This window comes from Chelon labrosus (genome assembly GCF_963514085.1).
Source record: "Chelon labrosus genome assembly, chromosome: 11".
NCBI lineage: Eukaryota > Metazoa > Chordata > Actinopteri > Mugiliformes > Mugilidae > Chelon > Chelon labrosus.
Window position 1 is genome coordinate 22,398,098 of NC_140344.1, and position 15,468 is coordinate 22,413,565.

At 41.4% G+C, this 15,468-nt stretch overlaps 1 protein-coding gene across 1 annotated transcript in view; it reads left to right on the plus strand.

The window, feature by feature from the left end:
• Window positions 1–15,468, plus strand: part of LOC311495991 (UPF0606 protein KIAA1549) — a gene marked incomplete at its 5' end in the record, with an annotated part of 36,113 nt that overhangs the window by 838 nt on the left and 19,807 nt on the right. Inside the window, 4 exons of the mRNA XM_084555700.1 lie at window positions 11,849–13,996; window positions 14,119–14,207; window positions 15,032–15,191; window positions 15,286–15,416. Coding sequence (XP_084411826.1) covers window positions 11,849–13,996; window positions 14,119–14,207; window positions 15,032–15,191; window positions 15,286–15,416 — 2,528 coding nt within the window. The remainder of the gene's footprint in view (window positions 1–11,848; window positions 13,997–14,118; window positions 14,208–15,031; window positions 15,192–15,285; window positions 15,417–15,468) is intronic.

Below are 15,468 nucleotides of genomic sequence, written 5' to 3' on the forward strand. Positions count from 1 at the left end.
ATCATCCTGATAAGTCTGAAATTACACGACAGACATGTAGCTTTTGTGTTGAAACAAAAGCGTATATATCTGTCCGTTTGCTTCAGCACAAACTCTGAACTATGTCATGGCTTCTGCATGAGCTGGTATAGTTGTGATAGTCATAATTGGGACAGCCGCATGTTTGATTTAGGATTTTCAAAGGCGGCAAAGTGTCTGTGTCCCGGCAGAGCACAGACTCTAGAGTTAAACCAATTTCCTGTAATTAGAGAAAGAGAAAGGGTCTAAATCCATGCACTTGGTGGGTGTTTTCCCCGGCCTTAATTTTATTGATAGTGACTTTATCCCACTAACACCCCTCCCCCCCTAGCCGTTTGCCCAGTGAAAGGAGCACGTTTTAAAGCTAGCCAAAAACTCATGATATTACGTGGTAATAGGATTATGTGGTGAATGCCAGGGTGAAAACCTTGTGCAGGAATTAGCAAGTCTTACTTGCATTTGTTTGATAACACCTCCATTCACAGATTTTTTAACACTTAATGTGGGGCAGTGGACAGCTTTAACTGAGTACAGTTTTTAAGTATGTTCTTTACAAGATAAGCCCAGAACAACTTTATTTACTGGATTCCACAAAACAGTTTCTCTATCTTTTTATTTCTCTCACTCTGGGATTCTTTATGAGCACAGTTGCAAAACAAAACTTCAGTTTTCCTAAACCACTTTCCTGTGACATTTTCTTCCTGGTCTCTTTATCATTTAGGCGGTAATTACAAAGTGGGCTGCTGTTACACCCTGTATACTTTGCTAAAGATATTCTTATTCATTTAGCAAGTGGCTCAATCCGTGGTAAAGAACTGGGTCAAGTCTGAAAGTTTTGTTTTTTCGTTTTTGTGCTACCCTCTTTCACTAGCCTTCGTGTTCTGCATTTTGATTGGTTGGAGTTGGATAAAGGATCCATCAGGCCTTTTTTTTTCAGAAAATATCTTTCATCAGATCAGAGAGGCTGGTTTTAGTTGATATATGCTCTCGGTTTTGATAATGACATTAAGCTAAATGAAGCACTTTGTGGAGCATCCTCATAGACAGCTCTCCCCGTGGCAGACTGCGGACCGCAGCATCACATGAGAGTGTGTTTATCAGCCGTGGTTTGGACCGGCTACAGACAGCTGCACGCTGTTCCGAATTAGCCCGTTTCATTTTAAGCCCTTTGAGATTTTTCTGAATGAACAATATTGCAGCATGATCGGAACAACAAGGGACATGCCTTGTATGTTAATTAACTTAAGAAGTGTTTGAGAAAGCTAAAACTGCAGAGCACCCACCCCAAAAGGATCAATAGGGTTTGTGTCAGCTTCTTTTTTTGTTGCATTTCACCTGAACTACGTACAATATGTGTTGGTAACAAACAGTCTGCCAGTTTAGAGCAGTGCTCTGCAGATAAAGGAGATTTTATATGAAATTATGGGATATTTTATACCTTTACTGCTTATTACTACTTTCAAAAGTCAGATCTCTGGCTATGTACAGCCTGTGCTGGTTGAAGCTGTAACTGAGGATATGGTTATTGCTTTGGCTACGACCATATCTGTCTTTGAAGCTATGATTCTTGGGACGTGACTACAGTAGCTTCACCGTGAATACTCCTAACTCCTCCGATTAACCTTAGCGTCAAAGCATTGTTGAGCCACGTGGGGTTTGATACCACACACATTTCAGGAATAAGCAGTGTTCAGCCAGCACAACCTTGTTAGTTCACTGTGTACACACACAGTTATAGTTATAATCACACCAACTATAGATAAAGAGCCAGACAAAACTGAGGGTGAGTGGTGTTCTACTACATAAAACATAATACTATATCATTATACTGATAAGCCTTTATCTGGCTTTTCCAAAATTACTCACTCAAACTCAGAAGGAGAAAACCAAACTGAAGCTCGGAAAAATTATGTGCAAAACATCTCTCTACCTTGCCATAAGGAGAATTCCCTTTAAATTTTTTAGAGGTGTCATTTTTGCTGATCATGCAACAGTTGGAATTTTAGATCCACTGGGCGTTTTAGATGATTGCCGTTGAATCATTCACAGATGGAATATTTAAATGTGCCTATTCCTTCAAAAGCACAACCTAAAAAGTACCTTTTCCCTATAAACGGGCACTTTCACGGAAAGAAAAATTCCATCTTCTACCTGTTACCAGTCCATATGCAATCCCTTGATAGTTAAGTCCTGCATTAAATCCCCCTTTTAGGACCATTATAGGTTTTAGTTTATGTGGAAATGTATGATCATTTTGGGGGATATACACCGATCAAGTATAACATTATGACCACCTTCCTAATATTTTGAAGGTCTCCCTTGTTCCTCCAAAACAGCTCTTCTGAGGGTGTCCTGTGGTGTCTGGCAACAGGATGTTGTTAATGGGGGCCTTTGGGTCCTATGGTTTGAGGGGAGTGTCCTCTGTGGATCTTTTGATACTTGAACAATTTGAGATCTAGTAAATTTGGAGGCCAGGTCAACACCGTGTGCTGTCTTTCATGTTTATTTGTGTGTCATTTTTGTGTGTGTGTGCCTGTGTATCCCTGGCTGTTGCCATCAAGGAGTGTCATTGCCATGGGATGGGGGTGCCTGGTCTGGTCTAGGTGGGTGGTACATGTCTAAGTAACATCCACATGAATGCCAGGTCCAAACGTTCCTCAGCAGAACATTGAATTGTCACAAGATGTTATTTACTTCTCCTGACAGTGGTTTTAATATTGTGGCTGATGTAGTTTCAGCTGCTGCTAAATTTAATAGTATTAAACAAAATATGTGCTCAAATTGAGGTTGTCAAAATAATAGAAACACGTGTTAATTCAACACGGTGGAATTCAATAGTACTAAAAACCACAGCTCCCAAATTGAAAGCACAGTTGAATCAACAGCTCTCTCGGTTATTTTGAACAAATGAAGAATACCATAACCTTCATGAAGTTAAGATTTAGTGCAGCGCTGCCTTATTTGCATTTGTTTTCGCCAATGAACCGGCAAGTGAGTGCATAGCTGTAAATTATGTATTTGAATTTAGACTCTACCTGTTGCTCAAGACTGTTGCTCAGTGTCAGAACCTGTTGGTTTAGGTATCACATGTACATACATCTGTTACAGTAGCCTTGATTATGATAACACACAAGGTTGTCCTGGTCTTTTACTCATCGTTGCACACTTTGCTTCATTCAAAAGCAGGAAGAGTTTCCAACGTCTGTGTCAACAGCAAAGTCACCAGTCATACAGCTTTGCTCTTCCACAGCACCCTATAGTTTTTAGGTTAAATAGAGCATGGCAGCCTGCGTATAATTGTTCCTCCAGACCCGACATCACGCAGTAATTTCCCTTTTAGATCATACAAATTTTCCCTACTTCTGTTATTCATTCTTGTCCTCTGCTGAATATCTGCTAAAAAAAAGTAGTTCTAAAATTAACAGTCTTTATAAATGTGTAAATGTTTTCATGTACTACCATAAAACGCCCTTGAATCTTTACCTCAGTAGTCTCTCTCCTCTCTTTCTCTCTGCACCGCAGTGGCTGGCAACTTCAGCACAGCAAGCTGCAGCCCAGCAAAGTCCTGTCTAATTACGAGCTCAGTCCGTTTCCATGTGAAATGTGATCTGTGTGGGATGACAATATGGCCATTCATTATTCATTAGAGCTGGAAGCCAGTGGCAGATCAATGGGCAGAACTTATCAAAAGCCAAACACTGGGTACTTTTGCACTCGCCCGGCCTGCAGCCTGAGCAGAATTGGAAAACGGCCAGTGGTTGACACTTACTGGCCAGACGCAGCATTATTTGCCTGTGCTGGCTGCTGGTCAGTGGGAAATCTGTTATAACCATATTGAAAACAGCATTGTTTTCCTCTTTGATAACCCTGCACATCTATGTAAACACTATCCATTATTCTATCACGTTCACGCGTGTTTATGTAGTCAGCTGCTGTGTTACAAATATAGCCAAAGTCTCATTTATGTCATTTTTTTTCCAGCTGTCCTTTATTACCTGCATCACACTGGTAGGTTGTGATGTGAAGGTACCACAGTGGGGGCTTATAAATCTACATCTGTTAGTGATTTTGTGTACCCTTTTTTTTTTGTGTGTGTGTGTGTGTGTTTTACCAAGGCAATTTTCCACTGCAGTTCCAGCCTCCTGCAAGTACAAATATTGTTTTAGAGCAACAATTGTATTTACTCGAGGATTAAAAGCTCTCACTAGCGCTTTTGTTGTTTGATTTCTTTTTTAATCCAGTCATAATTACTAGTTATTTGCTGTAGAAACATTTTTATTACCCTTTTTTTAGACTACTTAGATAAAAAGAAATGGGAGTATGTGTTTGCAGTATATTACTTACTGCAAATTGTTTTAAATGTATTTGCCTTTCTTGTGTGATCTGTTGAATCATTTATTGACACTTAATTTTCACTAGCTCTCTGTCCTTTATCTTGATTGTCGACACTGCCTGTTGCTTGTACACTTTTTTAACCACTTTTAAGGTATTATTGGTACACAAGCCACCTGTAGCAAATCTTGTATTTATTACAAATAGATTGCCCTTAATTTGCCTGCAGACCCCAGTGCTAACAGCCTGTCAGTGGTGGGAGCTTCAAATGTGCAATCCAAAGTTGATGATTTGACAGAAGGCAACACTGAGGCCATATTGCGCTGAGCCCAAATCACTATGTGCTCTGATGAACTGCAGCTGATTATTTATATATTTATTGGAGCAGATGGTGCGGTTCAGCCCGGCCTCTTTCGAGCTTCTCCGGGGCTAAAATCATTTTTGTGTTTTTTGGGGCCTTTCAGCGCAGATACAGTGCATCCCTTTCTCTGAAAAGAAGACTTGTTTGACAGCAGCTTCCTTCTAACTTCCAAGAGTGCTTATCCTAACCCAGCAGGCAGTGTTTGTTAACCCAGCACCTAAGGTCTTGAGAGTGGCCTGTGCTGGGAGGATTGAGACAAAGTTGAAGAGGGGTGCTTAGTGATGCAGTCCTCTGGGCCTCTCTGGTTACAAGTCTTTGCCTTCCTGTCTTTGATTGAAAAAGAAAAGAAAATGAAGGAGTGTACGCACACTTTGGATGAGAGTGTCAATGCTTGTCTTTGTATGCCTTTCACAAAGATCGTAGCACAGCACATAATCTGTCACATCATCATAGCCATGCTTTCTAGGAAGACTTCTACAAGTTTTGTTGTGTAGAGTTTTTATAAACTTAACTTCTTTAGTTATTATTAGTTCTTATTCTTTTGTTATACAGTTAGAGGACATTTTACAAATTCCCAAAGAAAATTAATTAACTGATGTTCCTGAAAGTCAGCTGCACGTTCTAGGGGCCTGTTAAGACCTCGCATCTGGGCGATTCAGTCACGTAAACACCTTCAGGACGCATGGAGATCTCATTTGAGAAGTCAGATCTCTGACCACATTTGGAGGTGGTCTGAGTCGCCTATACTCAACAGGGGTGCTCCTGCGTCAGCGTAGTTTTGCCTCATTCCTTCAGAAAAAACATACAACCGCTATTACAAATGATCGCCTGAAAAGAAAAAAGTGATGTCTGTTCATTAGCCCCAGATGAAGTCTGTGTTTATTTGCATACAGAGCGTGAAACTGAGTTTGGATCTGGAGACATGTTAATGCCAGGTCTGAACACACGTACCTAAAGGTGGTCACTTGCGATCGGATAGCCCAGATCGGATCTTAATGCAAGGTCTGAACGGGCCCCTAGGTAACAATACATTTAGCTGAGATTCCCTCATTATCCTCCACGAATGAATCTCCTCTATTTTCTCAATTGAACTCCTTTCCCTTCCCCCTTATCCTTCCCCTTCCTCTTTATTGCCCTTGCGTTTCTTCTTGTCTTTGAAAGTATTCCCTCAGGAAAGCAAAACAAGCGTCACATGAATTTTTAATTACGCTTGAAGTGCAGGAATGACCTCAGTCGGAGCTCCGTTCTCAGGTTAATTTTTGGCCAAATCAGACTCTTCGGTTAGTTTACAGTAGATGTTTTCAGCCCCTCCAACGACAAAACTTTTATGTTCTGCCTTTCCCGTGTTAAACTATGAGATCATGGGCTAGATTGCATCTTTGTTTACCCCTGATTTAAATCTATTCTTTGATATTTTTCTGTTTGATGTAGGTTAAACTTGTCAAGTAAGCACTGGAAAACCAACGGGTGTAGGCTTATAATGAATGCGGCCTTTATTAGCGCAGACGATTTTCTTCTGTCAGGGGGGGCTGCTTGAGCTTTGGCAAGGGTCGCGATCTAATTGAACTCCACTGATAAAAACAATGGAATCTTTCCCATCTTAAAAGCTTCCCCGATAAACCAAATGTCAGCGCGGCCGTATCTTGATTGTTTGACTGCTCTCAGCGTACGCAGCTCCTGCCAACTGAAAAGAGCCAGTCACGCAAGGGGCTCAGCTGAAAACAGAACCATGTGTGGGGTTGTAGTTAGCTCGCATTAATACCAAAAAAAGAGCCTTTCTTCTGTCCCCCCTTTTTTTTTTCAAATTACACAACCATTAAATTACTTTCCCTTTTTTTTTTCCAATAAGGAGTCTGGCAAACATAGGAAATGATATCATTATACAGCTCTGTAATTGCTATCTCAGGTTTCTTGGCACACATAGGAATGTATGAGGGTCTGTGTGTGTTATTCTGTTCTGTGTGCGCACATGAAAGCACATGTGTTGCTTGGCAGATATCTTGTGTTTTCCTGCTTTAGTAATCTTATTACAATAATTAAAGGTGGGTTGACCCCCCCCCCAAAAAAAAAAAATCAGCATTGTACAAATTCAGCTGAGCCTCATGTCTTAGCAGCTTAATCTGCGCCCAGTGTCTCTTCCACTCAAAAGATTTCTTTTCAACAGCTTCACACAGCCACGTCCATTAAACACGTCGTCATATTTCAAATTAAGCGACACCAGTTCACTTTAGACTATTGCACCATTACCCTTTTCTGTTTAAGTGACCTCGGGGTCTGATTGAGTGACATAGACTAGGGGAAGGTATTTTCAATGATTCAGTTCCAGACATCAGCGAAGGGCTGTCTGCAGAAAGGCATTATCAGGTTAGCTCGGTTTTGGCCTTGGGATCTGTACTCATGAGAGGACGGTAAAGGCAGAATCACATTTTAGCTTACTTTCCATCTGTTTGTAATGGCTTTTGCATTTACATGCCCGAACGTGGAACTGTTGTGCATTATTAACCATTCTCATTTTCTGTGGCTTCTTTTATTCATGTGTCTTTAAAAACTGAACTGTTTCAAACATTTAACACTATTTTTTGAAAATATAGGAAACTTGCTTTAATATTCAAAACTTCAAAGCATTTCTACAAGCATCATGTTGCAATATGGTCTTGCTACACTGATAAAGATACACTGATCAGGCCATAACATTATGACCACCTGTAGGTCTCCCTTGTACCTCCAAAACAGTTGAGACTCACCAGGGAATGGACATGGGCCTTCTGAGGTTGTCCTTTGGTGTCTGGCAATGGGATGTTGTTAGTGGGAGCCCAAGTGTCATCCTATAGACACTTGATCAGTTTGGGATCTAGTGAATTTGGAGGCCAGGTCAACACCTTGTGCTGACATCAAGTAGTGTCATTGCTATGGGCTGGGGGTGCCTGGTACATGTCTAAGTAACTTCCACACGAATGCCAGGTCCAAAAGTTGTATTGTCACAAGATGGTCAATGTTATTCACTTCTCCTGTCAGTGGTCATAATGTTATGCCTGATCGGTGTATTAACAGTTTTATTTTCTTTCTATTCAGACGCCTCGGGGACTATGTAGAGCTATCGCAAACAGCCAGACACGTTCAGTATATAGGTTAATGAATTGCTTTGATGATCCCATATACACTCCCATAAGATTCATCTTGGGCTGCTGTTATTTCAGATGCCCGAAACTGTCTTTTTGTCCTGCTCGGTCTCTTTTTTTTATTCCATTGTGGGGATTTTTTTATTTTTTTTATTTTTTTAATTTATTTTTTTATAAAGGAACATCAAATCAGCCACCAGGAGTAATAATCCCTCTCTTGTCAGAATCCATTCTACATGATTGCTGGCAGTGATTCAAGCCTGGAACAGGATGCATAAACGGAGGCAAAAACAAACCGACCCACAAGAAGGGCATTATTTTTGTGTCATTGTCAGTTTAAATATGAACGCATGGAAAAAGATGTTGTTTTCGGCAAGAATGTGTAATTTAAGGAAAAGCTTCGCTCACTTAATGCTTCCACCTGGTTGCCTTTCACTCTGGGCATCATGAAACTGGTTAATTATTGAATATTATTAATAGCATTTGTAGCCGTATATAGTAGAAAACTAGAGCTATCGATTAGATCAAGTCAAGGAGGTTTTGTTAGGAAGCAGGATTAAATGTTTATTTTTTATCTATAGGATATGAGTCTTTAAAGTAGATATATATGGCTATTAGCACTTTTAAAGAGCCCTAGTTGAAGATAAAACAGCCTGTCCCTGTTTCTGTAATGAGTTTTCATTGGCAGTGAAAGGAGGATTCATCATGAAAACGATTCCCCTTCTCGAGATATAGAAAAGGTTAGCAACTGGGAGAGCGAGATTAGAAAGAAGAAATCCTGGGACCTGTGTCATTTATTTGAGCTGAGGACTTGACCTGATATTTGAAGGTGTCCGTCTGCATGAGTCTCAGTGCTTAATTTCACAGGCAGGCCTGACAATGAGCGGCCAACCAAGTGTGACACGCTCCTGTTTCAGTGAACAGGTGGTAGCGCAGCCTAGTCTTCGAGGCCTTTGTCAGTTGTTTTTTTGCCTACTGTAATGTCAGCCCCAGTTCAGGCTGATCTCACTTGCTCTGTGCCTGGTTGCTGTCTGTCGCACAGAGCTCTGACTGTCATTACCAGAGATTAAGCTTCACGTATGAAGACCCTGCATGCTTAATAATTAAGAGTACGCAGCTAGGTCTTTTTTATTATCATGCAGGTTAGCATAGGCTTTTTCAAACTAGACTTAGACCTAGACAGAGTTTATTGATCACAAGGGAAATTGCTTGGTAACTCAGTTGCACACAAAAACCAGAAAACTGCTAGTAAAATGAAAAAATAGGTGTAGGACAGCTAAAATAAATGAATAAATAATAAATTAAAATATAATAATGATAAGAAGAAGAAATAAATAATGATACAAGATTTGCATATGTACCAATCTCCAAGAAATAGAATTAGAAGTAAAAATATTATTATTTTATATTTTATTTTCATGGGTTTTAACATCAACCTCATGCCGGCCTGTATTCCTCCCTCTTAACAATCATCATTGTTTAGATGTCCTAAATGTGACTGTAAATTGAATAGTTTGTCCCTGCTAGTGGTGACTTAAAATGAGGTGACATTTTGAGGTCATGTACAACAGTGTGACCTCAACTATCAACATGCTTGTCCATCAGACATGGTGTCCTACAAAGCATTGGCAGTCTTTGTTTGCTTTTTTGTGCATAGGTAGCCTTTAAAGTACCATTGTTTACAGCTAGCTAGCAAATGGCTAAAAGATACATCACAGCCAGATGGATGAAAGGGCAGTTCATTCAACGCCAGTGGATGCAGTGTCTTCTTAATATCGCCGAAGTGGATTTTCCCTGCTTTGCTCTGTTCTCTGCATACAGCAGGCAACTACATGCTGCATGTTCTTCTAATTCAGTTTCTCCATTTAATGGTTAAGCACTTTATTGTGTCCGTGTGTGTGTGTGCGCATGTGTGTGCATCTGGCCAGCTGTGTGCCACATCCCTTTGGGTTCAAGCGCTTGGCACGGGAGTCAAGCAGTTGTGTGGCAGGTTGGAAAATGTACAACACCGCCTAGCCTTCAAGAAGTCCTGGCTTTCCCTTTCTATATCCTTTCCTGTGGGCTCTGTTATAGTAGCATGTTGACTGGATTAAGGTAGCCGTGTAGGTTATAATTAAGTTGGGAGGTTTCTCCTGGGCCAAGCCAGAGGCCGTCTGCTTATATGAAGTGATGCAGTAAATTGAAGATGATGCTCCACAAGTTTATTCTTTCTTTTTGGTCCTTTTTATGGGATCTGTTCTCTGCCCCCAGTGTTAAAAATAATCTACTCGCTCAGCTGATTCTGTGACGGTTTTCAAGAGTCCATCATGCTGCAGACTTTCTATAAACTACAAAGAGCAGCCTTACCAGCTCCTGCTGCTGAGTCACTGTGTAGAGGTTGTTGGTGGCTAGCTTCTGGCAATGACAGTAATGATGCCTTTTAAGTCTTGTTTTGTTCAAGGCCTACTTTCAAGGACAAATTGAAGACATGCAGTCTGCTCTGAGCTCATTGGACAGAATTTGCTTATGTTTGCAATGCAGGCAGGAGGTCTGTGAAAGAATCTTTTTGTTATCAGTAACCCTAACAACCATAAGATAACATTTCTTTTAATGTAAGCAGACACCTTAACTCATCTCCTGTCTTCCGTCCTGTTTATCTGCTATCAGCTCATGTGTCTGGAAAGAACCACTTATTAAGGTTCCTTTTAGCATTTTAGCAGAGTCAGGAAACACTATGACACTACTGTTATTGTGTAATATTTATGAAACACATTTAATCACATAAAACTGGCAAATATACGTAGCTACAAAGATCTGTTAATTAATAATTTAAGAACCGTTTCAGCTCATGTAGCCTCTCTGGAACTTGCCAGTCTGTGAAATGTAATTAAGGCACTTCCACAGTTAAACCGTGCCTGATACACTACTTATGTAATGAAACATGGAAAGAAATGGCCATTTCTGTAATGTTCTTCACGTTTAAGAGCTATTTACTCACATATCATAAAAAGGATAGTAAATTCAGTCTCTTGAGTGCATTGGTAAAATCCAAGATGTGAATACATGTCGGCATATTCGCATAGTTCTCCCCTCTACTGCCTTTTCTTTGGAATGACATTTATTTTGCAGCCACTTTAATGAATAGGACATTATTTGGACTAGTGATTAGGTCTAACAATACAGTATACGCCAACAGGGTAAATATTACTAAGCTGTTTACTGGTGGCAGGAAATATAGTATGCAGCAAAACTGGAGGTTTTCTGGTAAGCCAACATCACTGTTATTGATCTAAATAATTGCTGTCGATATATTATTGATCAAAGGTATTGACCAAAGCTGCCTACAACATCCTCTGCTATACTTTCTGTTTATGCAAATACACAGTAACCTCTGCTTCAGATAGTTAGAATGGCTCACTTTATAAAAAAAAAAGGGGTTCTATGTATGTTTGTCTACATCCTTGTGAAACCTGTTCAGATCAGTGTTGGCTATTATCGGACCAGTAAATCTGTCAAAAGCGATCTCACTGATGTAATGCTAGCCCAGTTATACAATATAGGTGACAGTAGGGTGCCTGTTTGTCTGCCACAGAAAGTCATCTTTGCTCTTATCCTCCACCTCTGTTCAAAAGTTAAACCACATTGTAAAAGGTGGTGTTGTCTGGTCAGTTTTACATGTGCGATGTTTTCCATAAAAGAGTTCAAAATAAAGTGATTCAATTACTGTTAACAGCATCTTAAGGCTTTAAAGCCTATTTTGAATACTTCTTGGCTGATTGTGTATTGACCACTGTGTATTAAAAAAATATATTGTTAACGATTTTATCTTCCAGTGTGTTTTCATTTGGAAAATGCATATTTAAAAGGTAATTTTCTATAATAGTCAGGTTTGTATTTGTGAGTGAAATCAATTTTACCGCCAAAGACTAGGGAAAACTTTTAATAGAAGTCATCTAATTTCAGTTACAGTCTAGCACCCCTCCCTTACTTTTATTTTGTGTTTTTACTAAACTGAAGCACTCTCTGTGTTCCCCTGCAGACAAATCTCTGTTGGACTCTACACACCACCCCATGGACTTTTTGGGAAATAAAAGTACAACCGGTCCATCACCGTCAGCCTTACCAGATTCACATTATACTGCCTTAGAGAGCCTACACTCACCTGTTGCCCTGCTATCCGTTCACAAACCAAACCATGAAGCTGAGACTGCAGACACCAAGCTTTCTGAACGGGGACATATATCATATGAAAGCACCATCGTCAAAAGGGACACACTATCAGGAGATCCACATATTACGACTGCTTCATCATTAGGTCCCTCCGAACCTATACTAGGGTCTAGTCCACAATTTAAGGCACTAGCTAAACCTGCCACAGACTGGAAGATTGTCAAGACAAATTCAGACCATCAGTCATCCTCTCTTCCTCCAATTCCTACAACCTCTCAGTCAAATACATCTATAACAGCATTTGACCGCTCTCCTGCACGATCAACACTTCAGAAAGGTACTAATTCTACACAGAAAGAAATGTTTGGCAAGCAGCAGGATGAGGCATTGGAGCAAACACTGACAATCACAACCTTGAATCCGCCTATTGAGTCCCATGATCAGGCGTTTGCAGATGAATCTTATAGCAAGATAGTGGATGTGAACCATCTGAGCCCAAGCAGTAACCCCTTGAAAGATGACAAAATTATACATGAGATAGGTATGCTACCCTACCCAAATGAGATTCTATCTCCGAGCTACAGTGTGCCTTTCATTGCCCCCCACCCTGCATCACCTGCATCTGAACCCACTGAGGTCTCTCCGGAGGACTTCTACCCCACCAACACCATGGAAGTGGACTGGGGGTCTGGGGACTACTTGGAGACAATGTCTTTCTTCGATTCGGACAGAGATGACTACTCTCCGTTTACCAAGGTGCCCTCTGACTCTTATGATATAGAGGACTATACAGAAACCTATGACACATCCTTCCCTTCCAGGGTGGGCATATCCCTTTCGTCCTTGCAACCTCTGATTGTCTCTCCTTCTCCTAGCCTCATGACATCATACAGCAGCACTGTTCCACTTAAATCCATTTATCCGTCTTCATTTTCCAGTACAGATCAATCGACTCCAGAACCTACTTCTACAACTATCAGCGATATACCAGACTTATCAGACATAGATTGGCCAGATACGTTCACAATCCAACCAACAGATGTCCTCTTACCTGACATGAACAGCTTGGAGTATTACACCACCCAGCTGACCAAGGAGAACAACAGTTCAGAAACTGGAGCTGAACACAAAGGGAACGTTACTGTGGTGTCCATCGGTACTACAGACACCACACCCACCAACGGCTTCATCAATGATACTGGATTTGCTGAGGATGAATCCTCCAGTGATATTTCAGGATTTGAGCCTCATGATGAATCAACCATGGTAGTCACCACAGTCGAGAGTCCTCATTCCGGTAATTCATCCGAGCCCTTCCTCGAACCTTCCATAGTCCCAGTCCTTGTACCCTCTTCTTCCACCTGGGGTGGTCAGGTGTCCACCACAGATTGGTTAGCACATTCACTTACTGTTGGCCGAGACGGCACTGCATTAGCAGAAACCATGCAACAGAGTGCCACACCTTTACTGCCAGATGATTTTACATCGTCCTCATCTCTGACGGATGTTCATTGGTTTGTTACGGAGTCTATCCCAGAGTCTTCTACCATACATACTGCTACTGTCTTAACTACAACTATAGCCTTCTCCCCTGCTCCCACCGAACCAGCTGCCAACAACACTGCTGGTACAACCGAATTAACTCCCCAAGACTCTGCTTTTCCAACTGAACAAACACTCAATATAACCTCAGTTTCAACTGAACCACCATCTCTCAATGCCACTGTGTTCCCACCAGTTGAGTTAGGTGATCAGGGAGTGACTGACGATGGAGTTGACAGCCTAGCCACAATGACCTTGATACCATCTAGCAGTGAAGTTAATACAGTCTCTGCTGCACCCACAAGTACAACTGCCACAACTACTCCTCCTCAACCCACAACTGGAATGGCTGCCACTACTGAAGCCTCAATTAGTGTCAACATCATCTCCACCACCAGTGGTAAGACCACAACTTCCGCACCAACAAGACAGTACCTCTGCAACGTGGACAGGCCAGATTATGTAATAAAAATTGGTGAGTTTGAAGTGTCGTTTTGTTTTACATCACTGTGTTTAACTTAAAACTCTTGTTTAAATTTCAAATATGCACACAGTGTATGAGAGACTATAACCAGGAGCTTGTACTTTCTCTACAAGGTTTTCCTTCGGGGGCCACTGTTGGATATGCCAAAACCCAAATCAGAGATATACTGAAAGTGGAATTCAACAAGTCGGTGGAGCTGCAGGTAAATTTATTTTTGCAGGGGAGTAAAGATATTCGTTTTTAATTGAAGATGGTATCATCCATGGTGTTTTTGTTTTGTCATTAAAATAACGGGCATAAGAGACATTATTATAATATTAAGGGATTCTGAGTTGATGGACTGGATTGAGGGCGTTCTCACATACAGAATGAGTGTATGTTGGTGTATGTGTGTGTTTTTGTGGTGGTGCAAACAAGTCATGAAGGCCAGACCACTTCCTAAGCTTTTATCTGTGGTTCTTTTATAAACACACCACAGGAGTAGTCATATTATGATCCACAGTGACCTTGTAGGAACATCGGCTACTTATTTAACGCAAGTCTCTTAAAGCAACTGTGTTTACCCTGATCAGCCACAACATTACAACCACTGGAAACTTTTTGGACCTGGCATTCGTGTGGATGTTACTTAGACATGTACCATCCAGAGACCAGACCAGACCAGACCAGACACCTCCACCCCATAGCAATGACACTCCTTGATGGCAGCAGCCATCCCCAGCAGGATGCAGCCTGACACAGGCACACACACAAAAACGTTTTAGGAACAACTAAAAAAACATGAAAAACAGCACAAGGTGTTGACCTGGCCTCCAAATTCACTAGATCCCAAACTGATAAAGTATCTATGGGATGCACTGGAACAAGCCTGATCCACAGAGGCCCCACTAACGACATTCTGTTGCCAGACGCCACAGGACACCCTCAGAAGGCCCATGTCCATTCTCTGATGAGTCACAACTGTAGGCAGGTGGTGAAATGTTATTCCTCGTCGATGTATGTCATATTCCTGCTTTGTCTGCGTAGGTCGTGCATCCCCCACCAAAATTTGTGTTTCGGGTCGTGTCTGGTCCTGTGGTGTACACAGCCATATCTGTCATCAATGCTCTACGAAGATCTGGGCGCCGCTTCCTGTCTGTGTCTCCCAGCTGGACGACAGCCAACACTAAATATCAAGTCCACACAGGTAAACAGCCTTTTCATCGGGGCCAGCTATCAGCATTTTGAATCCTGTGCTAACCATTAGGTTTTAAAACTCTGTCTCAACCTCTTCTTTGCAGTGCTGCAGTTTGTTCCCAGTCACATAGATGTGCGCTACTGCAACTTCAGCGAGAGCATTGAGAAAGGTTTGACCATGGCGTTTGCAGAAGTGCGTCGGCGCTCAAAGGAATCAACCAACTTCACAGTGCATGTGAGTGGGACCAAAGTACAGAAAGGAAGGCACTGGCAGCCGTGTAGTCGTA